This window comes from Sus scrofa, chromosome 13, assembly GCF_054392235.1.
Source record: "Sus scrofa isolate SSC_HxYL_T2T_F1_AM1 chromosome 13, Sscrofa_HxYL_maternal_Yorkshire_Landrace_v2.0, whole genome shotgun sequence".
NCBI lineage: Eukaryota > Metazoa > Chordata > Mammalia > Artiodactyla > Suidae > Sus > Sus scrofa.
Genome location: NC_139395.1, coordinates 149,300,232 through 149,327,249, shown reverse-complemented (window position 1 = coordinate 149,327,249; position 27,018 = coordinate 149,300,232). Strand labels below are relative to the sequence as shown.

The 27,018-nt window shown below is 40.8% G+C and overlaps 2 protein-coding genes across 6 annotated transcripts in view; one reads left to right on the top strand and one right to left on the bottom strand.

Moving 5' to 3' along the window:
* LRCH3 (leucine rich repeats and calponin homology domain containing 3) overlaps positions 1-27,018 on the bottom strand; it is a 201,622-nt gene that overhangs the window by 35,348 nt on the left and 139,256 nt on the right. The gene's annotated exons all lie outside the window — the stretch shown is intronic.
* IQCG (IQ motif containing G) overlaps positions 1-27,018 on the top strand; it is a 47,815-nt gene that overhangs the window by 16,522 nt on the left and 4,275 nt on the right. For all 4 annotated transcript variants that reach the window (XM_084990891.1, XM_084990889.1, XM_084990890.1 and 1 more), the window contains 3 exons: positions 686-767; positions 11,749-11,910; positions 13,329-13,403. In XM_084990891.1, the coding sequence (XP_084847017.1) occupies positions 686-767; positions 11,749-11,910; positions 13,329-13,403 (319 nt within the window). The remainder of the gene's footprint in view (positions 1-685; positions 768-11,748; positions 11,911-13,328; positions 13,404-27,018) is intronic.

The window sequence follows — 27,018 nt, the reverse complement described above, 5'->3', positions numbered from 1 at the left end:
AACACACTGAGGGGGGCCAGGGATCGAAGCCTCATCCTCGTGGATACTAGTTGGATTTGTTTCTGCTGTGCCACACTGGGAACTCCCTGCATCAGAAGCAGCTATTTTATTTATTTATTTATTGTTTGTTTGTTTGCTTTTTGGGGCGGGGGGGGGCACACCCGAGGCACATGGAGGTTCCCAGGCTAGGGGTATAATCAGAGCTATAGCAGTCGGCCTACACCATAGCCACAGCAACACAGGATCCTAGCCAAATCTGTGACCTACACTACAGCTCATGGTGCTATGCCAGGTCCTTAACCCACTGAGCCTGAGGCCAGGGATTGAACCCAAAACTTCATGGTTCCTAGTCAATTCGTTTCTGCTGCACCACCACAGGAACTCCTGCAGCAGCTATTTTAGATACATTGATCAGCCAGAAAATCCTCCTCCAATTTACTAAAACAAATCACAGTCTTTTTTAAAGTGTTATGGAAAGTTTGCTCCACTGACCCAGCACCATTAGCATCATCTGGGAGCTTGTTAGAGATGCAAATTCCAGGGCCCCAACCCAGACCCAGACCTGCTGAATCAGAATCTCTGGAATGGAGCCCAAGAATCAGTTTTTCAACCTCCAGGCTATCCTTGTATACACTAGGGTTTAAGAAGGACTGCTCTCAACGCAAATTATTCTTATTTCTTCTAGGGAGGAAAATGGAAGAAAAAAGATAAAATCTCTTCAAAAACAGCTACTTAATGTCAAAAGAGAACGGCAAGCAGAAGTACAGGTAAGAATTATCTGGGCGACAAAAAGTTGCTGAGCTATAACAGCTAAATAGAAGTCATCTTTCTCATAGTTCCTGTCATGGCTCAGTGGTTAATGAACCCACTAGTATCCATGAGGACGTGGGTTTGATCCCTGCCCTTGCTCAGTGGGTTAAGGATCCAATGTTGCTGTGAGCTGTGGTGTAGGTCACAGACATGGCTTGGATCCCGTGTGACTGTGACTGTGGTGTAGGCCGGCAGCTGCAGCTCCAATTCGACCCCTAGCCTGGGTGCTTCCATATGCTGCAGTTGTGGCCTGAAAACACAAAAGACAAAAAAAAAAAAAAAAGAAAAAAGAAAAAAAAGTCGTCTTTCTCAAGCAAAAAAAAAAAGTTATATATAAGAAATTATTGTTTCTCCTGGGGTGCCTTTACTGTTGAAAATGCAAAGCTAGTAAGTAGATATTTGGCCTGGAATGTATAAATATGTCCAGAATAGAAATCCGGGAGACCAAACCCTCTGGGGCTCTTAGTCTGCTCTTACTCCTCCCAACCCATCCAACCACATCCAAGAGACGTTGTCTCAGGCAGTCTCTTGTATGCCAAGATCCCAGATGGGAGACTATAGTCCTAGGTGGGACATTAAGCACATTACAAATCTCCTTATACATGATGGTTAGGGTTAATAATGTCATTTGTATTTTATTTCAAATACAGAATGGATTTAATAGGCCTTTATGGTCATTAGGACCTAATTGTATATCTAATTTACTTCTATAAGAAAATGCATCCCAGGAGTTCCTGTTGTGGCTTAGCAGTAACGAACCCAATTAGTATCCATGAGGATGCCAATTTGATCCCTGGCGTTGGGATTAAGGATCCAGCGTTGCCACGAGCTGTGGTGTAGGTCGCAGGTGTGGCTCGGGTCTCAGGTTGCTGTGGCTGTGGCACAGGCTGGCAGCTCCAGCTCTAATTTGACCCCTAGGCCAGGAACTTCCATATGCCACAGGTGCAGCCCTAAAAAAAAAAAAAAAGGAAAAGAAAAAGAAAATTCATCCCAAGTTTTAGGCAAGTGACCTAAAAAATGATGTTTGGGCTACAACCTAGGCAGTTAGAAATAAGTACACATTAGTAAATTTAAAAAAATAAAAATAAATGTTCAGTGTTTATTTAAATGTAGAAATTAGTTCATACTAGGGTGACTAATACTATTAGAAGTTTAGAAAGTTACAAAGTATGGCCTAATATCAGCTTTTCATTGCCCAGCTATTTGGACAAGTTTATGCTTCATTCAGATCAGGGAATCTTCATTATACCCTGCATAAAAGTTAGAAGAATATTGGAAATACATATTTGGAAGAATTGTCTACCAAAGGTCACTAACCTTTCTTCTGAGATATTATCTTTAGGTCTTCCGAACAAATTGGTTAACATCCTTTCTTATTTTCTATTATCATTTTTTGGGCCTTTTTTTTTTTACTTTTTTTAGGGATGCACCTGCAGCATGTGGAGAGTCCCAGGGTAGGGGTCTAATCGGCGCTACAGCTGCCGGCCTACACCACAGCACAGCAACGCCAGATCCGAGCTGCATCTGCAACCTACACCACAGCTCATGGCAACGCTGGATCCTTAACTCGCTGAGCAAGGCCAGGAATTGAACCCGGGGGAACCTCATAGGTCCTAGTCGGATTTGTTTCTGCTGTGCCACAATGGGAACTCCTCTATTATCAATTTTAAAGTAATTTTGGTGTTGATTTTTACTTCATTATCTCTATTAAAACCTTCTGTTTATAGCTGATTTTTTTTTTTCTTTTTGGTTTAAAAAACAGACGTTTATTTCTCACAGTTCTGAAGGCTAAGAATTCTAAGATTAAGGTGCTGGGAGATTCAGTTCTTGATGGGAGTGCTCTTATAGCCTGTTTTTTTTTTTTTTTTTTTTGGTCTTTTTTAGGGCTGCACCTGTCAGCATATGGAAGTTCCCGGGCTAGGGGTTGAATCTGAGCTTCAGTTGCAGGCCTACACCATAGCCACAGCAACGCCAGATTCTAGCTTCATCCATGACCCTGTGACCTACACCGTAGCTTGTAGCAATGCTGGATCCCCTAACCCACTGAGGGAAGCCAGGGATTGAACCCATGTCCTCATGGATGATAGGTTCACTAACCCAGAGCCAGGATACGTACTCCTGAGTTCTTCCAAGATTGACTGATACACTGAAATCAACTGAAATCCAATCAGATTCTTGATTGGATATTATCTCATTTATTTATTAACTTATTTTTGTGAGACTTGACAGGCTTTTACTAAAATTTATGTTGAAATGCCAAGGACCAAAAATAGTCAAGACAATATTAAAGAGAACTTTTCTGAACTAAAATAGCATATATTGGTGCAAGGATTAAAAAAATAGAGCAATGGAGCAATGGAAAGAAAACTATTACAGATTTATGACAGGAGTGTCACTACAGAGCAGTGGCAGGGGATGTTTTTAATAATGATGCTGAAGAAATTGGATATCTATATGGAAAGAAATTCAACTTTACTCTGACATGATACAGAACAAAAGTCAGTTCTATATGGCTATAGATCTAAATGTGAAAGGCTAAAGCATATTTCTAGATAATATAGGAGACTATTATCTTGACTTTGAATGGGGAAAGATTTCTTAAACAGGTCACAAAAGGTAAAGTTACAATGGAAAGTTTGATAAATTTATCTACATTAATACATAAAAGTTCTGTACATCTAAAGACCAGTAAGAGCAAAAAAGCAAACCACAAAGTGGGAGGAAGTATTTACAACATATAATCAACAAAGGGCTTATATCCTGAATATATAGAGAATTGCAATTTATTATTATTATTATTTATCTTTATTTTTTGTCTTTTTAAGGCTGCACTCACAGCATAAGGAGGTTCCCAGGCTAGGGGCTGAATCAGAGCTACAGCTGCTGGCCTACTCCACAGCCACAGCAACACCAGATCCAAGCTGGTCTGTGACCTATACCACAGCCCACAGCAACACCAGATCCTTAACCCACTGAGCAAGGCCAGGGATCAAACCCGCATCCTCATGGATACTAGTCAGGTTTGTTAACCACTGAGTCACAACAAATTAATTTCAGTTCATTAGCCACCAAGAACTACAAATTAATGAAAAAGGGACTGTCATCTAATGGAAAAATAAGCAAAAGGATGAAGAGGCACTCCGAAAAGAGGATATCCACCTGGCAGATAATCATATGAAAATGTATTCAAGCTCATCAAGGAAATGCAAACTGAAACCATGAGGAGACAATTATCTTCCCATTAGAATAGCTAATTCTATTATATTCATATGGTGTTTGGTATTAATTTATAATACCAAATGGTAATGATCTGTAATGGGGATTCTAATCCACTAATACTAAACATTTATATTGGTAATACCACTCTGGAAAAAGTTTGGCATTATCAAAGTAATTTAGTATATACAGGAATTCCTGTCTTGGCGCAGCAGAAACGGATCTGACTAGGATCCATGAGATTTCGGGTTCATTCCCTAGCCTCGCTCAGGTTAAGGATCTGGCATTGCCGTGAGCTGTGGTGTAGGTCTGTGGTATAGGTCGCAGATGCAGCTCAGATCTGACGTTGCTGTGGCTCTGGCATAGGCTGGAGTCTGTAGCTTTGATTGGACCCCTAGCCTGGGAACTTCCATGTACTGTGGGTTTGGCCCTAAAAAGCAAAACAACAACAACAAGTAATTTGGTATATACAAATGATGTTAGTGTATTAGGCATACCCTATGAACCAAGAGTTTTACTTATTAGAATCTGTATACATATGTAATCATGTACAAAAATGATCAATAAATATTGCATTACTTGTAGTAGATATGAATGGAAAAAACCAAAATGGTTTTCACACTTAATAATACAGTCATTCACTTGAATACTAAAGTTAAAATTAATGAACTATAGCTACTATATCATAAACTTACTGTGGAGCAAAAATAGTTTAGACGTAAAAAAGACATACTGGAAGTTCCCAGTTGTGGCTCAGCAGAAACCAATCTGACTAGTATCCATGAAGATGCAGGTTTGATCCCTGGCCTCGATCACTGGGTTAAGGATCCAGTGTGGCTGTGAGCTGTGGTGTAGATTGCAGATGCAGCTTGGATCCTGTATTGCTGTGGCTGTGGTGCAGGCCAGCAGCTGTAGCTCTGATTTGACTTCTAGCCTAGGAACCTCCATGTGCTGCAAGTTCAGCACACTAAACTAGCATAAGTTCAACACACTAAACTAGCATTTAAGGATAAATGCTTAATGATAAAACTCTAAGGAAAATTATGATAAAATTAAGAAGAGTAGATAGTTTTACTGAAGAGAGAGAGAATGAGAAAGGAATCAAGAAGGAACTCCTGTCAGTTGTGTCTCTTATCCGCAAAAGTTTACTTTATGATAAATGAGATATACATTTATTTTTGTGCAGCATATTATTTATATAAAAATGTTCTCTAGTCACACAAACACACAGAGAAAAAAAGTAATTACATGTGTGTTATGTGTTAGAGCACAGTACAGGGGGTTATTGGATACCTAGAGGAAGCAGCTTTAACTGAGGGTAGTGAGTCAGGGAAAGACACCCTATAGAAACTGCATTGAAACTGAAACTTAAAAGATATCCACTAGTTTGCTGGGTGAAGAGGAGGAGAAGAATGTTTTAGGCAAAAGGAATTGAAAAACATGTTTGAAGATTTATTATTAAGTCTTCATGATGAATTGACCCTTTTATCATTATAAAATATTCCCATGTCTGGTAATACTCCTTGTCTTAAAGTATACTTTCTTCAGTAAGCCACTCCTTTCTTCTGTGCTACTGTCTACATGATATTTTTCTTTTTTCTTTTCTCTCTCTCTTTTTTTTGTTTGCATTTTTAAGGGCTGCACTTTTCGACATATGGCTGGGGTCCCAGGCTAGGGGTCGAATTGGAGCTGTAGCTGCAGGCCTACAGCACAGCCACAGCAACACAGGATCTGAGCTGTGTCTGCAACTTATACCACAGCTCATGGCAATGCCAGATCCTTAACCCCCTGAGCGAGTCCAGGGATTGAACCTGTGTCCTCATGGATACTAGTTGGATTTTTTACCACTGAGCCATGATGGGAACTCCAGCATGCTATTTCTTTCTCTACTTACCTACTTTTAACCGATCTGTGCCTTTATATTCAAAGCACATCTCTTATAAAAAGCATATCATTGGATATTGTTTTTCTTTTATGCATTCTGACAACCTCTGCTTTTTAATCAGTGTTTAGTCCATTAACGTTAATATAATTATTAATATATTTGTTGGACTTACATCTTTTTATTTTCTTTTTGTCTCTAGTTTTCATCTTTTCCTGACTTATTTTAGATTCTTTTTTTTTATTTCTATTTTAATGTATCTGTTGGACTTTTACCTATACCTCTTTACATTTTTTATTTTTTATTTATGTTATTTTTTAATTTTTAATTTTGATTTTTTTGTCTTTTTAGGGCCACACCCGCAGCATATGGAGGCTCCTGGGCTAGGGGTCCAATCAGAGCTACAGCTGCTGGCCTACACCACAGCCAGAGCAACACCATATCTGAGTCGTGTCTGTGACCTACACTGCAACTCACGGCAATGCCGGATCCTTAACCTATTGAGCAAGGCCAGGGATCAAACCTGCAACCTCGTGGTTCCTAGTCAGATTTGTTTCCACTGTGCCACAACAGGAACTCCCTCTTTGCATTTTTTAAACAAATGGTGGCTCTACACATTTCTTTTCACAATAGTATAAATATTTCACCACCTCACATAAGATATAAAAAATTTGTATGGTTCCATTTCTTTCCCTTCCTTCCACCACTATCCTTTATTCTGTCTGTCATATACATTTAATACATTTAATGTACACTACAAACGCCACAAGACAACCACACTTGCCATAAGCAGTTGTAGGTGTTTTTAAAACATTTAAGAAGAAAATGATTGTCCTGTACTGACCAAATATTTATCAGTAAGTTTCCATCTGGTGTCATTTGCTATCAGACTAAAGAAATTCCTTTACTATTTCTTTCAGTCTATGGTTGCTCCAGGCAAGTCCTCTTAGTTTTCTTTTACCTAGAAATATCTCTATTTTGCCTTCATTCTTCAAGGATATTTGCACTGGGTATAGAATTTGGGGTTGGCAGATTTTTCTTTCAGCCCTTTAAGGATATCCACTGTCTTTTGGCCTGTCTTTTATTTGTTTTGAGAAGACCACAGTTACTCAATGTATATAATACGTTTGCTTTTGAAATTTTACTTTTATATTTGGTTTCAGCAGTTTGACTATACTGTGCCTATCAGCGATTTTCTTCATAGCTATTCTGAGATTCCTAAATATGTAATTTTGTATCTTTCATAAAACTTGTGAAATTTTCAGCCATTATTCTTTTTTCCCCTAATTTTCTTTTTTTTTTTTTTGTCTTTTTTGTCTTTTTGTCTGTTGTTGTTGTTGTTGTTGCTGTTGTTGCTATTTCTTGGGCCGCTCCCACGGCATATGGAGGTTCCCAGGCTAGGGGTTGAATCGGAGCTGTAGCCACCGGCCTACGCCAGAGCCACAGCAACGCGGGATCCGAGCCGCATCTGCAACCTACACCACAGCTCACGGCAACGCTGGATCGTTAACCCACTGAGCAAGGGCAGGGACCGAACCCGCAACCTCATGGTTCCTAGTCGGATTCGTTAACCACTGCGCCACGACGGGAACTCCCCCTAATTTTCTTTATTGTGGAAAAATACACCTGAGATTTATCATCTTAACACTTTTTTCTTTTTTTTTTTTTTTGCTTTTTAGGGCCACACTTGTGGCATGTGGAAGCTCCCAGGCTAGAGGCTGAATTGGAGCTGTAGCTGCCAGCCTACACCACAGCTCATGGCAATACCAGATCCTTAACCCATTGACTGGGGCCAGGGATTGAACTCACATCCTTGTGGATACTAGTTAGGTTCATTACCACTGAGCCACAACACAATTCACTTAATAATTTTTAAGTGTATAATTCAGTGGTATGAAGTATATTTCATTGTTGTGCAGCCATCACCACCATGCATCTCCAGAACTCTTTGTAGCTTGCAAAACTGAAACTGTATAGCTATTAAACAATAACTCCCCATCCCCCCTTCACCCAATCCTTGGCAACCACCATTCTACTTTCTGTGTCTGCAATTTTTACTACTAAGTACCAAAATAGGGGTAATTGTAGTTTCAGTAGAAGTGCTTCCCCTTGTTGGAGGACTTGAGTTAAAGCGAAATGTGGGAGTTGCACTTCTTTATCCACTAGAATCCTTTTACCTATTTAGTCACTTAGACTTTCTTTAATGTCTAACTAATATAGCACTTAAATCCATAAAGCCTTTTCCAGAAAACCTCACTCCACATAAATAATTGTTTTTTGGTTGTTGGAGTTTCTTTTCTTTCTTCTTCTTCTTCTTTTTTTTTTTTTCTTTTTAGGGCCACATCTTTGGCATGTGGAAGTTCCCAGGCTAGGGGTCGAATTGGAGCTACAGCTGCTGGCCTGTACCATAGCCACAGCAACCCAGGATCCAAGTTGTGACCTACACCACAGCTTACAGCAATGCCTGATCCTTAACCCACTGAGGAAGGCCAGGGATTGAACCTGAAACCTCATGGTCACTAGTTGAATTCCTTTGTCGCTGAGCCACTAGGGGAACTCTGAGTAATTATGTTTTGATTCTCACAGACTCCAATAGTGTTAAACAATTATGTATTCATTGAATAGCATCCATACAAAAGCATACTTTTTAAAAACTCAAGAGAATGTTCTGGTCAAGTTTATTTATCAAATTGAACATTAAGTTCTTTAGAGTAACAATATGAATATCAGAAGTATAGGGTTAAAACACTAAGGAATCTCTATGGGAAACAAGATATTACATTATGTAACTGTTTAAAAAGTTCTACAACATTGGTCTATAATTACAGTTGCCAAGTCTAAGACATTTAGTTTTGATGCTGTTGCCATGGGCCTCTGATTACTCTGGTTTCTCTGTGATTGCCATTCAGCACAAACCTACAGCCGCCATGGTGGCAGTGTGGATATAAAATGCTTATAGGCTATGATGGTAAATCTTCCCAGTGTGCAACAAAGAGCTAGCCTAGGAGCAGTGGGCTATAGGCCAGAGGACTTCGAGTGTATGAATTCTTCTTAAGACTCTTACTAAAAGAGATCCGCCTTCACCACAATCCACCGTTATAGCCCTGTTTGTGTATGGTGTCTGGAGCTTTCCCTAGGATCGAGCATGGACTGATGCAGCATATTTGTGGGTTTTCATAGCAGAACAGACTTTAGTTACAAATCCCGAAAGTACCTTCAGATCTAGAGGTCTGGACTTACCATTTGAATTCAGAGAAGCATTATTTAGTAATGGAAAGAAGCAGCCAACCAGTTAGAGTTAATAAGGCTCCAATGGCTGGCACAACATTGTGAGCCAAGGGCTTTTAATGGTAGTGTCTGTTTTCATAATTGAACACAAAGAAGGGAAGAGAGTTAGCAGTTCCAGAAGTTTTTGGAAGTTGGAACTAGTCTTACACTTCAGGCTGCCTCTGTGGTTGGATGGAAAAAGGAAAATGGAAATGTGGTCTATGAAAGTGATAAAAGCCACAGGAAAAAAATATAGTTCTATATTAAATTTACATTTATATTCACCTGCCTCTGTCTATAATTAAGAATACTGGCTGATTCTATAAGAGTCTGTGAATAAAACTCTGAGCTAAAGAGTCTTCCTTTCTAAAATGCAAATGGGAGTTCCCTGGTAGTTCAGTGGGTTAAGGATGCAACATTGTCACTGCCTGCGGCTTGGGTCACTTTGTGGCGTGGGTTTAGCCCCTGGCCTGGGAACCTCTGCATGCTGTAGGCATGGCCAAAAAATGCAGATGAAGCATGATCAAGTCCAAACTTCTAAAGTTCCACCCTCGCATTGCAACCGCTGCTTTCATTTCCGTTTGAACTATTCCTTTCCTAATCATACCAGTTTCCTCTTTCCTTTCCTTTTATAATAAAATTTCCATACACTTCACTGTTTTGGATAATCTCTTTTGAGTAAACTTCTTAAAGGTGATACCTAAAACTGTACACACTATTATAGATGTCTAATCACAACAGAAAATAGAGGATTTTTTTTCTTATATAAACAGTATGCATTGCCTCAGATTGCAGTAATCTAAACAAACACTCCAAATGCTTTTTTCAATATCGTATGGCAATGTGCTGTCATGATTGTGAAGATTCTGATGACAAACCATTAGAAGAAGCACAGTAAAGGAAGACTCTGAGAAGTCTTAGGGAAGACAGGTACCTTTTTATAATGCTGCTGCTACAACTCCCAGTGGTGGGGCCCTAACCTCAGGTTCTCATGGTGGAACCTGAGTAAGCCTCTAATGAAGCTGTTGAAGACAAGTTAGGTCTTCACAATTCTCAACTTAGAAGATTCTTCTAACCAAAATCAGGACTTTAGTTTCATCTGAAACTAAAACAACCTGGACTTTTTTTTTTTCCCCAGGTTTTTAGGGCTGAACTTGCGGCATATGGAAGTTCCCAGGCTAGGGGTTTCTATTGGAGCTGCAGCTGCTGGCCTACATCACAGTCACAGCGACACAAAATCTGAGGCGATTCTGCAACTTACACCACAGCTCACAGCAACACTGGATCCTCAACCCACTGAGCGAGGCCAGGGATCGAACCCACATCCTCATGGATCCTAGTTGGGTTCATTGCTGCTGAGCCATGACAGGAACCCCATAATAAACATTTTTTAAATGAATATTGAGGCCTAAAAATTGCCGAGCACTTATTACTGAAAAGACCAGGTGTTACAAGCGTTGGTGAGGATGTGGAGAGAAGGGAACCCTCATGTATTGTTGATGGGAAAGTCCATTGGTGCATAGGATTTCAGCTATTCCACTTCTGGGTATTTATCCAAAGAATATGAAAACATTAATTTGAAAAGATACATTGTGCTTTATTCACAATAACTAAGATGTGGAAACAACTTAAGTGCCCGTTGCCAGGTAAATGGATAAAGTAGATGTGAGATTTGTGTATACATATATATACACAGTAGAATACTACTCAGCCATAAAAAGATGAAATCTTACTATGTGTGACACATGGATGGATATTGAGATGATTATGCTAAGTAAAATAAGTCAGAGAAAGACAAATACCGAATGATTTCACTCATGTGGAATCTGAAACAAACAGAAATCCCCAAATAAATGAACAAACAAAAACAAACTCGTAGAAAAGAGCAGTGGTTACCAGAAGGGGCAGGGGTTGTGGGTGGGTAATGGGTAAAGGGGGGTCAAGTGTAAGATAACCTGTGGAAACTAGACTTTTTGGGGTGAGCACATTGTGGTGTATACAGAAGTAGAACTATTACAGTGTACACAGGAAACTTAAATACTGTTATCAACCAGTGTTAATTTAAAAAAAAGTGAAAAGAAATTGCTAAGAACTTTGTACCCTGCATAGTGTTTTCACACATATTGTTAATTAATCCTTATAATTACTTGTTAGGATATTTCAGGCAGGGTAGCTATTAATGTTTCTGTTTGAACAGAGGTAAGACTTGGGGAATTTGACTTGGCCAAATTCACACAGCTGGTGGGGCTTGGGTGGGAAGTTAAGCCTTTTGATCATTTAGACCAGTGCTCTTTCCACCAAAATGTGATAGTAATGGGAAATCTATGTAGATACAGAGTGCTCAATGAGTGTGCTAGGAAAGAATCTCAGAGTCCTGATGCTTAGGAATACTTATCTTTCATTTTCATTTTTACCATCCATGATTGTCATATAAACTTCCCATAGCGTGATAGTAGAAAAATAGATCCAGTTCCTTGTTGATTTATAAATACAGAAGGTACGCTTAAGCCACTGACTGAGCTGAATGGAGGTAGAATGTATTTTGATTTAGAAACCTGGTCTTACCTCCGCAGAGTCGGAATGAATATATTGCTCACCTCAAGGACCAATTGCAAGAGTTGAAGGCGAAAACCAACATGGAGAATCGGTACATGAAGAAAAACACTGAGCTGCAGATTTCCCAGACCCAGAAAAAATGTAGCAAAACAGAGGAGCTCCTGCTGGAAGAGATTGAGGTAATCACTATTAATTAGGAAGGAGCCGGGTAGATGGCACCCAGCTGCCACTCCTAATATTGCCTCAGCTGACAGCAGAGGAGGAAGAGGGAGACTTTCCTGATTTTTGCTCTCTCTCCAGCAACCCTGACATTTCAGGTTAAAAACAAAAACAGAATGAGGACTCACTTTTTTGCAAGCAGAGATTCTGATGCGCTGTAGCCTACAACTGCTGGATTTTTGTAATGACCTTGAAAATTGGTTCTGCTTTCTTCTCTTGGTCACTTTATCCTCATTTTATAAAACCACTTGCCATTTCTCCTGATCATTATAGGGAGAAGGCAAAACAAGATACTCAGTAAAAACTCAGGTTTTTGCTATTGTTTCCTCACCCACCCAGTACCTTTCACCCTTTTCTTAATGGAAATACCGGCAGTTTCTCAGGGCTACTTGAGATGCTTTCTCTCAAACTTAAGTCCTAAGTTTGCCCCAAATAAAACTTAACTCTCAACTTTCCAAAAAAAGAAAGAAAGAAAAAGAGAAGGAAAGACAGAAAAAACAGAAATACAAAATCTAGAGAGCTGATCTTCATTCACACCTAAACTTCTAGAAATAAGAAGTCACTGTGAAAAATAACATGAGAAAGAAACAGAGGTGGACCCTCATTAGAGGAGGAAGGATGATCTGCTAAAAGACCAGCAGGTGGGCGGAAGGAGCAAACGTGAGTCAAGCACTTGGTGTGTGTGCTGAAGGCGGGCTCCTATCTCTGAGCCCCCTGTTTATTGGAAAGCTTACTCCCCAAGTGTGGCTTAAGACAATGACAACAAACTTTTTTCTTGCACTTTGGAATTTCCTTTTGTAGACCTGAGAACCTCGTGCCCTCGAAGCATTGTTTCTCTCCTGAAATTGCATCACTTTCCAGGCAGTGGGATTAGGGTCCTTTTGCTCAGGGTGCTTGTCTAGCACAGGGCCAGCCCCGGCTCAGCCACGCTGTGAACACGGATTGAATTGAAGGGAATGGAATTGCTGCTCTGGAGCAATACTGTGAAATTTCTAGGATCCCAGCTGGTAAAGAAAACCTCTACCACTGTCACAGCTGCACCCCTTATCTTTTTTTTTTTTCCGCTATTTTAGGGCTGCACTCAACCTGTGGAGGTTTCCAGGCTAGGGGTCGAATCAGAGCTGCAGCTGCCGACTTACACTACAGCCACAGCAATACCAGATCCTGGCCACATCTGCGACTTAGACCGCAGCTCACAGCAATGCTGGATCCTTAACCCATTGAGTGAGGCCAGGGGTCAAACCCATGTCCTCATGGATCCTAGTCCGGTTGGTTAACTGCTGAGCCACGAAGGGAACTCCTACACCCCTTATCTTGAGGACTCACTTCCCAGCCCTGCTGGGAAGAAATCCTGATATTGCATTTGTTGTTCTCACAGAAACTAAGGCTGAAAACCGAAGAAGAGAACCGGGTTCATGCGGAGATTGAAATATTCCTCAGAAAGGAGCAGCAGGTGGGTTCCTGCAAACTTCCTTATCCTCTGATGTGTTTGTGTCCTGGTTATAAAATACCACGGACAGCAAAAAAAATTTTTTAAGAAAAGTCAACCATAATTCTACCAGCCTCATAAATGAGCTGTATAGCCCATGTTTTCTTCCAAAGTTATCCATCTGGATAAATATTTTATAAAGCTGTAATTTGAGTACAGGTAAAATTTTGTCCTTTATCACTTAGCATTATATAAGAAACTGTTTTCTTCTTCCTATATTGCTTCATAGTCATAATTTTAAGATCAATTTACTGATTTTTTTTAAATTATAAAAATAACATTCTTAGTTGTGGGAAGTTTTTTGTTTTTTTTTTTTTAATTGCCATTTGGGAGTCCCTGTCATGGCTCAGTGGTTAACGAATCCCACTAGCATACTCGCTCAATGGGTTAAGGACCCAGTGTTGCCATCAGCTGTGGTATAGGTCGCAGACACGGCTTGGAGCCTGCATTGCTGTGGCTGTGGTGTAGGCCAGCGACTACAGCTCCGTTGGACCCCTAGTCTGGGAATCTCTGTATGCCGTGGGTGTTGTCCTAGAAAGACAAAATTTTTTTAAATATATAAAAATAAAATTGCCATTTGCTTTTTTACTCTTTTTTTATTACAGTCTCTTTGTAAAATAATTTTAAATGGTTTAATAATATTCCATTGAATGATTATGCCATAGTTCACTTGTTACTCTTTGGGATATTTATTTCCAAAGTTTCATTAGTATAATAATGCAGTATTGAAAGCTTTGCCCAAATAATTCTTTTCTTCATTGCAATTATTTACCAAAAGTGAATCTCCGGAATTCCCACTGTGGCTTAGCAGTAACAAACCCGACTAATATCCATGAGAACACAAGTTCAATCCCTGGCATCTCTCTGTGGGTTAAGGGAACCAGCATTGCCATGAGATGTGGTGTAGGTCCCAGGTACAACTAGGATCTGGAGTTGCAGTGGCTGTGGCTCCGATTTGACCCCTAGCCCAGGAACTTCCATATGTCGTGGGTGTGGCCCAAAAAAAAAAAAAAAGTGAATCTCAAGCACAAGATTGTTAACTCAGACTGATATTTTATGACTTTTGATAAATATTGCTAATACTTTTTATTTTATACGGCAATGTATGCAGACACTAATTTCAAGATATCCTCAACAGAACCAGCTGTTTTAGATGTTTTTTTAATTTGCTAATTTATTTATTTATTTTTTTGGCTTGCATGTGGAAATTCTCAGGCCAGGGATGATTAAACCCTTGCTACAACTGCAACCTGTGCCACAGCTGCAGCAACACCAGATCCTTAACCTGTTGCATCACATGGGAACTTCCTTAAAGTCTGCTAATTTAATGAGTTGTTTTATTTTGTATTTTTTTACTTACTAATAGAGCTATTTCCCATGTATTTATTGACTCATTTTATTTCTTCTGGTGTGAATTATATGTGACTAAAATGGTTTTAGTTAATCTATCCAATACTAGTAACAAACCAAGCCTAAATGGAGCCTTTCAAAATATCCCTTTTGGATGAATAAGGAAAAAATTTCCAGCTCAGTCATGATATAGCCTGCCTTTGAGAAAGCTAATGAATTTTCAGTAAACAGTTCCCAATTTGTGGTTGAAGAAAATAATTTCTAGATGCTATCTCACAGGGCTTTACTGAAAAAAAAAAAATCAATAGGCTATTAGAATCAGGATCCTGTACCCCTGTAATTTAAAGATTATATATGATGTTACCTGTTTCAAATGTTAGAAGTATAGCAGGCATTTGATAACAGTCAGATGAGTTGGTGGTGAATGGATGTGGATGCATGAAGTCAGTGTTCCCCAGGGAGTTCCCTTCGTGGCTCAGCGAAAATGAATCTGACTAGAACCCTGAGGATGCAGGTTCGATCCCTGGCCTCAATCAGTGGATTAAGGATCCAGCGTTGCCATGAGCTGTGGTATAGGTTTCAGACTCAGCTCGGATCTGGCATTGCTGTGGCTGTGTAGCATAGGCAGGCAACTATATCTCCGATTCAACCCCTAGCCTGGGAACCTCCATATACCTCAGGTGCATTCCTTAAAAAAAATAAATAAGTAAAAATAAATAAATAAATAAAAGGAAGACAAAAGTTAGTGTTCCCCAGATCTTCAGCCTAATAACAAAAGCTATACATAAATACTTTTTTTTTTTTGGTCTTTTTGCTATTTTGTTGTTGTTGTTGTTGTTGTTGTTGCTATTTCTTGGGCCGCTCCCACGGCATATGGAGGTTCCCAGGCTAGGGGTTGAATCGGAGCTGTAGCCACCGGCCTACGCCAGAGCCACAGCAACGCGGGATCCAAGCCTCGTCTGCAACCTACACCACAGCTCAGGGCAACGCGGGATCGTTAACCCACTGAGCAAGGGCGGGGACCGAACCCGCAACCTCATGGTTCCTAGTTGGATTCGTTAACCACTGCACCACGACGGGAACTCCCCATAAAGACTTCTTAATGAAACATTTGAAATAGTAGAGAAATATATAGATTTTCAAAAGTGAAAGCTTGCCGGAGTCCAGCTCTGGCGGCCAGGGATTGCACTTTCCCTGAAGGAGAGGGACAGCGTCGGAGAATGCACACGGATACAGCCTCTTTGTCCCTTCTTTCAGGGTGCTGGACTGCTCAAATTTTATTGGCATAAGTGGTTGATTGTCTATATAATAGACAATAGTTTCTAACTACAGATTACATCTTAGTGTTAAAAGTACATTGATTAACTTTTACATGGTACAGCAGCTATACATTATAAGATCTTTGTTTTAACTAAATTTAGTGAGTACGATTTAAGGGCAATTAGGTACAATACATCATGTGGAAAGGAGGAGACAGTACAAATTATCTCATGGCCAGTCAATCTCCGCAAGTTGAAGAGGTCACAGACATAACAAATCTTGTTTTTAGATCAGTGCTTATCTTTAAAGTGTTTATGGTAGGGAGACAGTATGAGAAACTATACACCAATTTAACTAGTTATCACTTAAAACCTTCTATAACTCATAGCTAGGTGTCTTTTGGTCATGAATAATATATGTCTAACTTCTATGAACCTCATTAAAATCCTAACTCTAAAATTTACTGTATAACTAGTTAGTAGATAAACACTATGTTTCAATTAAGTTGGATTTAAATAGGGGAAAGTCCTTCAGGATGAAATTCTTATTATATTATTGTTATAATTTTGTTAAATCACAAATCACCACAGGAAAATAAGAAAGGAAAATAAGAATAATAAGTAAATAATCAGGAAAGACTGAGGAAAACAAGTGAATAACAGAAAAGACTAAGTCATCCATGGAATAATCCCCACTCCAACGCAAAATGGAAATTGTTTCCTGGAAAATTTAGTTCCCCGCCAATGTCAGCGGGTGAGCCTTATTGTCTTCTAGGGCCTGTCCTTGGAATTGTGCAGTGCAGGCAGGCATCCCCTTGTTTAGGAACCCGCCCTCGGAATTGCACCGTTCAGACAGGCCCCTTTTCCTGATTAGGAGCTTGCCCTCGGAATTGCACTGTTCAGACGGGCCCCTTTTTTGATTAGGAGCCTGCCCTCGGAATTGTACCCGTCAGGCAAGCTCCCTTCCTCGGCTCCTTATATCTTCTCGGCTCCCCACAAAAGCTCTCTTAATTACTCCACTTTCCAAAGATTTCTTCATATCTTTTTCTTTTTATATACATACTTGTCTATGTACCTAAATACTTACTAGTTTTGTCTTTATGGGTTTTTTTTTTTTTTTTTTTTTTTTTTTGTCTTTTTGCTATTTCTTTGGGACGCTCCCGTGGCACATGGAGGTTCCCAGGCTAGGGGTCGAATCGGAGCTGTAGCTGCTGGCCTACGCCAGAGCCACAGCAACGCGGGATCCGAGCCGCATCTGCAACCTACACCCCAGCTCATGCCAACGTCGGATCATTAACCCACTGAGCAAGGGCAGGGACTGAACCTGCAACCTCATGGTTCCTAGTCGGATTCGTTAACCACTGTGCCATGATGGGAACTCCTTTATGTTTGTTTTTGACATAAACAGAATCATACTGTATGTATTTTTCCAGACCAACTTAAAAAAAATTTACTTTGTCTTTGATGTTTTCCAAGGCAGTACAATTGCTATATAATACCCCATAGAGGGGTTATACTGAAATTTAGGTAGCCATACTTCTGTCAGTGGACATTGTCTCTAAGCGCATTGTATATGGAAAGGCTATTCATTTTTTTAGATTTGTTTTAGATTTCATCATTTTAGATTTCTTATGTCCTCTCATATAGGTTTAATGGTTTTTCAGTTGATTCATTAGGATCTTCCAGGTAGAAAATCTCCTACAGACAACAGTTTTATGTTTTATCTTTCGTTCTTTATATGTCTCTTTCCATTTTGTGGCTTATTGTACGGATAGAATGGCAAGTCTGATATTTAGTTGTAGTAATAATGGGACACCATTTTTCTATTCTTGGTTTTAGTGGTTTTTGAGTCATTATTGCATACACATGAATTCATAGTCATGTCCAGTTTTTCATGTGCAAGTTAGGGCATCATTAGGAAAGAATAGGGCCCTGCAACTTGGAATGGGAACAGCTGGTTGGACTCAGATGTACGTCATTGACAATCTTGAAGCCCCTCCCCCGGTCATTGTAAGCCTTTCTTGCCTGTGGAAGTAGCCTGCCCTCCTGTGCCTGAGGAGATGAATCTTCCTTCCCCTGAAAACCCTATGATAATAACTTCATCTGAGGTAGTTGCCTTGAGAAGGGATGCTGACTCTTCAAAACCTAGTGCAAACACCCTGTTTGTCCCTGGATCAATCTTAGCAGGTTCCAGGTTGACAGATAGCTCAGATAACTGTAACTCAGAAGGAAATAGCTTATACTCCAAAAGCATTACAAGACTTTACCATTGGCAGGCACCTGGGAGACATGTGTGGGAATGGATTCTAAGGGTATTAGACCAAGAAAGGTGGAATTAACACTAGAACAGGCTGAGTTCATTGATATGGACACACTTTACTAGAAATTTGGGATCTAATGTGTTAGATTGGGCAGCTATAGGTGACTAACAGCTTTCTGGGTTGGTTAACTGAAACTTGGACTCAGCTGTGGCCCACATTTAATAAAGATGCCAGAACTTCCTTGCTAGGACCTGGAGGAGAGAATTCAAAGGCTTAGGGACATAGGAATATCAGAGTGAATTTATCAAGTGTGACCTAATACCCACCCAAACACCCACCTCTAACTAGTTTCTGTGGGACAGTCCTTCCCAGAAGACACTCCTTTAATTCATTAGTTAGGGGGAACACCTGCTTCCTTGAAAAGCCTTGTGGTTGCTTTCTTATGTAGGCTGGGTAAGATTTCAGAGGGGATGATGGGACCATGGAGTGCTGGAGGACACGTGGCAGCACTTGACTACCAAAGAAAAGGTGGCTACAGCTGCCATGGAGGACGCAGGGAGGCACTCATAATCAGAGAGCCTTGACCCGCAGGGATGTCTGCAGTGCCCAATTAATCATGGTATCCCTGGGAACAAAACTGATGGGCAGCCTGATAAAGTATATCTTGATTTATATAAAAGAAAAAAAGTCCAAGCCGAGTAGCCAAAGACCTGATTTGAGTCACCACAGTGCAGAGTCATGGACTCTCATCCAGTTTCCAGACTAAGTAAATGCCCAGAGCCAGAGCCCCTGAGGACGAACTCTGCCGCACTGTGCATCTTTCTCTAAGTCTTACTCAGGGGACCTGTGGCTACTTACTAGAGTCACTACACACTGGAAAAAAACATCTAGATCTTCTGAGTTTATTAAACATTGGCTCTGACTTGATGCTCATTCCTGGGGCCTCAAAAACAACGCTTTGGCTCCTACTCAAAATGGGGGATTGTGGTGGTCAAATGATAGATGGAGACTTGGGTCTGATTTGCTCTGGTCCCCCTTGTTCTGTGGATCCACTCCGTGGTTATTTTCCGCAGTTACTGAACATTTGACTGGACTAAACATACTTGGTAACAGAATTTCCACATTGGCTCTCTGATTCCTGGAATGAAGGCCATTATGGTAGTCAGGCCCAGTGGAAGTCTCTGGAACTTTTCGTCCCTACCAAGATAGTAAAGCAGGAGCAATGCTGTACATCTGGTGGAACTGCAGAACTCAGTGCCAACATCAAAGGCTTCCAAGTGAGGCTAGCAACACTTACCACATCCACACTTAACTCAGCTGTTTGGCCTTGCCGCTGCTTGATCCTCGAGAGTGACTATGGACTAATGTAAATGTAATCAGATGGTGACTCCAACTGCAGCTCCTGTTCCAGGTGTAGTATCTTTACTGGAGAAAATCTTCAATGGCCACTGGCACTTGGTAGGCAGCTATTAACTTGACTATAGCCCCTGTCTCCAAAATTGTTTGAAAAGAGCTCCACAAACAGTTTGCTTCTACCTGGCAAGGCCAGTAGTATACCCTCACAGTCTCATATCAGGCATGTGTCATTTCTCCTTTCTCTGCCATATTATGGTCTGCAGATACTGCTGCTTTGACTTCCCACAAAACATCATAGTAGTTCACTGCATTATGTTGATTGTAAATGATGGAAGGAAGAAGCAAGGATTTTAGATCCTCAGTAAGACATGTGAATTGGAAGGTGGGAGACAAACTCTATTTTTTGTACTAATTCTGTATCATTATGGTCCAGTTTGGTGACAGAAACCACATCAATAATTTGAGCAGGAACTACTTAACAAAAGAATCATTGACTGTTAATAGGAATTGGCTACAAAGGAGGGGTTAAAGAGAACTCTAGGGCTGAAGGACAGTATCCAAGGGAGGAATAAACAGATGTTTCCTTTGTTGCCCTGGGTCAGAGCTGGTTTATAAGCCAGTAGGATGCAGCTGGCAAGCAAGGAACTGTGAACTGTGTCGCAAGCAAGAGTCCTTTTGTATCACAAAACTTGCTTGAGAGAGAGTGCCACTGAGTGTCCCACACCCATTCCACTGTCACCTGTGCCTCCGAAACAAAAGAGGAAACTCAAAACTGGAACCAAAGGGAGAAGCTCCTCTGTTATGCCCCTCCAGCGCCCTCTACTGACAAGGCTGAACATTGCATCAGTTTGCAATGTTTGACGGCAAGCACTCAGTTTCCAAGACTGGTCAGTGAAGGATAATTTGGAGTTGAGAGGTAATAAATTGATAACTGGCATAAGCTGGGATTGTATGAAGTTTGCTTTGTAGGTTTTTTTTTTTTTCAGGGCCGCACCCGCAGCATATGGAGATTCCCAGACTAAGGGTCAAATCAGAACTGCAGCTGCTGGCCACAGCAACACAGGATCTGAGCTGGGTCTGTGACCTACACCACAGCTCACGGCAACGCTGGATCCTTAACGCACTGAGCCAGGCCAGCGATCAAACCCTCAACCTCATGGTTCCTAGTTGGATTCGTTTCTGCTGCACCACAAGAGGAACTCCTGCTCTGTAGGTTTATGGTAGATAAACTTTACCAAGTTAAGAAAGTTTCCTTTTAGTCTTATCTTGCTAGGTTTTTTGTTTTTTAAAAAAATCTACTGAGATGATAGGGTTTCCTTCTCTTTCAACGTGTTAATAAAGTAAAATACATGAACGGATTTGTTGATGTTGAATCATCTTTAAATTTTTGAGATTAAACCCTACTCAGTCATAATTTATTCTTCTTTTACTAAACTGCTAGAATTACAGATTTTTATTTCATTTTTTTTTTCTTTTTAAGGATATGTGGCATATGAAGTTCCCAGGCTAAGGGCTGAATTAAAGGTGCAGCTGTCAGTCTATGCCACAGCCACAGCAATGAGGGATCCGAGGAGCATCTGTGACTTACACCACAGCTCATGACAACACTGGATCCTTAACCTACTGAGTGAGGCCAGGGATAGAACCCACATCCTACTGGATACTAACTAGTTGGATTCTTAATCTGCTGAGCCAGGACAGGAACTCTGTGTAGATCTTTATTTTGTATTTATGTATTCCATAACTGAGATTAAACCATGGATTCATTTTTTGGTGCTTCTTTGTTGTCTTTAGGTGTTACACTAGCCTGGCAGCTTGAGTTAGGAAGCTTATCATTTTTTGTACTCAGAAACCTAAAAAAATAGAAAAAGAACAGAACAGATAATAATCTGTTCCTTGAAACTGGTAAAATTCAGTCATAAATAGTCTTGCTAGGTTTCATTTTATTTTTTTTTATTTTTTATTTTTTTGTCTTTGCCATTTATAGGGCTGTTCCCGCAGCATATGGAGGTTCCCAGGGTATGGGTCTAATTGGAGCTGTAGCTGCTGGCCTATGCCAGAGCCACAGCAATGCCAGATCCAAGCTGAGTCTGTAACCTACACCACAGCTCATGGCAACGCTGAATCCTTAACCCACTGAGCAAGGCCAGGGATCGAAACTGCAACCTCATGGTTTGTAATCGGATTTGTTAACCACTGAGCCATGATGGGAACTCTTCATTTTATTTTTATTTATTTATTTATTTGCTTTTCAGGGCCGAACTCACTTCATAATGGAGGTTGCCAGGCCAGGGGTTGAATTGGAGCTACAGTTGCCAGTCGACCCCATGACCACAGCAACACAGATCCACGACAGGAACTCCTCCTAGGTTTCATTTTAAAGGAGAGACATTTGGCTACCTTTTCAATTTTTTTTTTTTTTTTTTTTTTTTTTTTTGCCATTTCTTGGGCCACTCCCTCTGCATATGGAAGTTCCCAGGCTAGGGGTCAAATCTGAGCTGTAGCCACCAGCCTACTCCAGAGCCACAGCAACACGGGATCCGAGCTGCATCTGCAACCTACACCACAGCTCACGGCAATGCCGGATACCTAACCCACTGAGCAAGACCAGGGATCTAACCTGCAACCTCATGGTTCCTAGTCGGATTCGCTAACCACTGAACCACAATGGGAACTCCCATCTTATCTTTTTTTAATGCCTTTAAAAGTAAATTGTAGGCATCATAATTTTTATTTTATTTATTTATTTTTTTTTTGTCTTTTTTGTCTTTTTAGGGCCACATCCGTGGCATATGGAGGTTCCCAGGCTAGGGGTCTTATCAGAGCTGTTGCTGCCGGCCTACACCATAGCAACACCAGATCCGAGCCACGTCTGTGACCTACACCATGGCTCACGGCAATGCTGGATTCTTAACTCACTGAGCGAGGCCAGGGATCAAACCCGAAACCTCATGGTTCCTAGTTGGATTCGTTTCTGCTGCCCCATGATGGGAACTCCAAGGCATCATGATTTTTAGTTTACAATTTGTTATTTTCTTTTTAACCCAAGAGTTATCTAAAAGGGTGTTTCTTAAATGCCCAAGTAGTTTAAGCTGGAGAGGGAAGAGTGTAGGCTGTCTTCCTATTGCTCACAGCGATGCCCTGAAGTCTACACTCTTACTGTTTTCCACTGTGGTCTTAGAACGTGAAATGTAAGATTTATGCTTGTGACTTTATAGAGCTCTTACTTGGGCTTAACATATGCTCAGGTTATATGAATATTCCCTGGGTATTTGAAAAGAATGTTTTTTTCTGGTAGGTACAAAGTTGTGTAATTTTTTGTTTGTTTTTTTGTTTTGTTTTGTTTTGTTTTGCTTTATCTAGGGCCGCTCCCACGGCATGTGGAGGTTCCCAGGCTAGAGGTCGAATCGGAGCTGTAGCCACCGTCCTACGCCAGAGCCACAGCAACGTAGGATCCGAGCCATGTCTGCAGCCTACACCACAGCTCAGGGCAACGCCAGATCCTTTAACCCACTGAGCAAGGCCAGGGATCGAACCTGCAACCTCATGGTTCCTAGTCATATTCGTTAACCACTGCGCCACGAAGGGAATTGCAAGTTGTGTAATTTTTAATGTAGCTGTCAAATTCCTCATATTGTTATTTTGGTCTACCTATTAATTTCAGAGACGTGTGATAGTTTCCTAAAATGATTGTGAATCTGTCAATTTCACATACTAATAATTTTTGCTTTACATATTCCAAAATATGTTATTAGAAAATAAAAGTTTATAATTGTAATATCTTTTCCCCCCTTTCTTTTTTTGGCTGTCCACGGCATATGGAGTTCCCAGGCCAGGGATCAGCTCCAAGCCGCAGTTGCAACCTATGCTGCAACTAACACCAGTCCTTTTAACCCGTTGTGCCGGGCCAGGGATCAAACCTGTGTCCTTGAGCTGCAGAGATGCCACTGATCCTCCTGTGCTGTAGTGGGAATTCCTGTGTATTTTCTTTCTTTCTTTCTTTTTTTTTTTTTTTTGGTCTTTTTTTGCCTTTTCTAGGGCCCATCCCGCAGCATATGGAGGTTCCCAGGCTAGGGGTCGAATCGGAGCTGTAGCTGCTGGCCTATGCCACAGGCACAGCAACGCAGGATCTGAGCCTCGTCTGCGACCTACACCACAGCTCACAGCAATGCTGGATCCTTAACCCACTGAGCGAGGTCAGGCATTGAACCCGCAACCTCATGGTTCCTAGTCAGATTCGTTAACCACTGAGCCACGATGGGAACTCCCCTGTGTATTTTCGTAATGAGGCTTGTCTTTTATCAGTTTAAAGTATCCCTTTTTGTCTCATTTAATTATTTATGGCTTGAATTTATTTTGCCAGATATTAATTGCCAAACCTGCTTTCTTTTTGCTTTGATTATATTATTTGAGCTGTGGTTTTTATAAATAGTCCATGGTTGAATTTTTAAAAAATCTGAGTTTCTTTTGATAGGTGAGTTTATCTCATTTTATTTACTTGTGATTTTCCATTTGTTTATACTTGTTTTTCCATCTAATTTTATGTTTCCTGTATTTCAAGTTTTCTAATTGTTTCTCTCCTTCTTACCTTTAATGGAGTTGATGGAATTTCTATTGCTTGATTTCAAGCTTTCTAGTGCAAACTTCAGTTTTTTGCATATTATTTTCCTGGTTTTGTAATACTTGCATACCACCTTCTTACTACTATTCTCTGGTTACTTACTCACCTAAACAACTATATCAGTTTATTTTCAGTTAAGATTACTATATCATTATCATAAAAGGAAGGCCGGTATCATTTGCCATAATAGAAATTAATGTAAATAATAATGCAATAAATATCAAATGATGTTACTACATTTTAGCCTGTTCCTCTTGCCTGTCTGGAGCTTATTCTCTCTTTTCCTCCCCCATCTTTGGCTGCCCCGCGGCATATGGAGCTCCCAGGCCAGGGGTCAGATCTGAGTTGTTGTGACCTAAGTTGCAGCTGTGCCAGTTTCGGGATTGAAACCGAGTCCCAGGGCTCCCAAGATGCCGCCGATCACATTCCACCTCAGAGGGAGCTCTGCCTTTTTTTAAATTTAAAAAACAAACAAACAAAAAAAGTGTAAAGAGTTAGATGTGAAATCCCTTGTAGCCCAGCAGGTTAAGGATCTGACACCAGTGCAGTGGCTCTGGCTGCTGCTGTGAAAAGAAAAAGAGACCTGATTGTACCAAACTGACAGGCTCTCTCTAACTTAATCAGAATCATGGATTGTGAAAGATGTTTTTAAAAAATTCCATGTTGGCACAACATTGTAAATCAAATGGTAAGGATGAAAGATTTAAAAAATTCCATGTTGGAGTTCCTATTGTGGCACAACGGAAACAATCCAACAAGGAACCATGAGGTTGCCAGTTCAATCCCTGGCCTCACTCAGTGGGTTAAGGATCCAGTGTTGCCATGAGCTGTGGTGTAGGTTGCAGACGTGGCTCAGATCCCACATTGCTGTGGCTGTGGTGTAGGCCGTCAGCTGCAGCTCTGATTTGACCCCTAGCCTGGGGACCTCCATATGGCATGGGAGTGGCCCTTAAAAAAAAAGACAAAAAGATAAAAAATTCCATGTTGGAAGTTTCCATTGCGGCTCAGCAGTAGCAAGCCGTACTAGTATCCATGAGGATGTGGGTTTAAATGATCCGGCTTTGCCATGAGCTATGTATGGTGTAGGTTACAGATGCAGCTCAGATCCCACATTGCTGTGGCTGTGGTGTAGACTGGCAGCTGCAGCTCCGATCCGATCTCTAGCCTGGGAACTTCCATATACTGGGGGTGCAGCCCTAAAAAAAGAAAAAAAATCCATGCTTATGTACCAACTTCAGGCTCCTCTTCATGTCTCATTTTGAGGTATATGCTCTAGGAGTTTGTTATACATTCTGTTCTTACAGTGGTTAATTTAAAAATGTAACATTTTTTAACTTTGTTTTTCTCTCAAATTTAATCACTGTATCTTCTTGCCTGTATTATTACGGCAAAGTTTTCACTTAAGTCTTCACTTCTTCTCTTATGTCCATGTTGAAATCATTCAAAATAGTATTTCTATTTTATAGATGAGGGGACTGAGGCTTGAAGAGTTGAAATAAACTTTTTTAAGCGCCAAAGCTAGGAGCTGACCCTAGGCAGTCTGCTTTCAGAGCCTGTGGTCTTTCCACTAGACTATACTGCTTAATTTGGGATTTAGTTCCAGATTGTGATTTATCATGGAAAAGTTATGATATATAGCTTACAATACATATTTTGCTATTTCTTATTCACATCTCTCATTTTATTTTGCTAAAGTACATCTTTGAGTAACTCAGAAAGACTAGGTATATTCTCTCTTTCCCTCACATTTGATTGCAAGGCTGGATAGGAATACAATCTTAGATTTCCATTTTTTTTTTTTTTTGAATTTTGAAGACATTAGGAGTTCCTGTCATTGTGCAGCAGAAACCAATCCGACCAGGAACAATGAGGTTGCAGATTTGATCCCTGGCCTCGCTCACTGGGTTACGGATCCAGCGTTGCCAGGGGTAGGCTGGCAGCTATAGCTCCCATTAGACCCCTAACCCGGGAACCTCCATATGCTGCAGGTGCAGCCCTAAAAAGCAAAAAAATAAAATAAACTGAAGACATTATAACCTTCTCAGGTAGTATTTATGGTTTGTTTGTTTTTGTGCTTTTTAGGGCTGCGCTCGTGCATATGAAGGTTCCCAGGCTAAGGGTTGAATCGGAGCTACAGCTGCCAGCCTACACCACAGCCACAGCCACAGCAATGCAGGATCTGAGCCACGCCTTCGACCTACACCACAGCTCATGGCAATGCTGGATCCTTAACCCACTGATCAAGGCCAGGGATTGAACCTGCATCCTCATGGATCCTAGTTGGGTTCGTTAACCGCTGAGCCACAAGGGAACTCCCTCAGTATTTAGCGTTGTCAATCAAAGAGCTATCTGATGCTATTCCTTATCCTTCAGAATTTTCTGCTTACCCCTTATTCCTTTCTTCACTGCAACTCCCCTTCTCTAGACATGGAGAAGGCCCTCTTCCCCATTTTAAAATTGAGTAATAGCGTACACACAGTACACAAGTCTTAAGTGAATAGTTAGATGAGTATTTGTCTAAACACCCCCTGTAACCACCCCCCAGAGAGATAAAAGCACATTTACAGCATCCCAGAAGTCTCCCTCATGCCCCATTCCCAGTCAATAAACCAACCCTCCCCCCGGAAGGAACCATCATTCTGACCTCTATCACTATAGAACAGTTGTGCTTGTTCTTGAAACTTATACAAATGATTTCATACCTTATGTGCTGTTTTTGTGTCTGCCATATT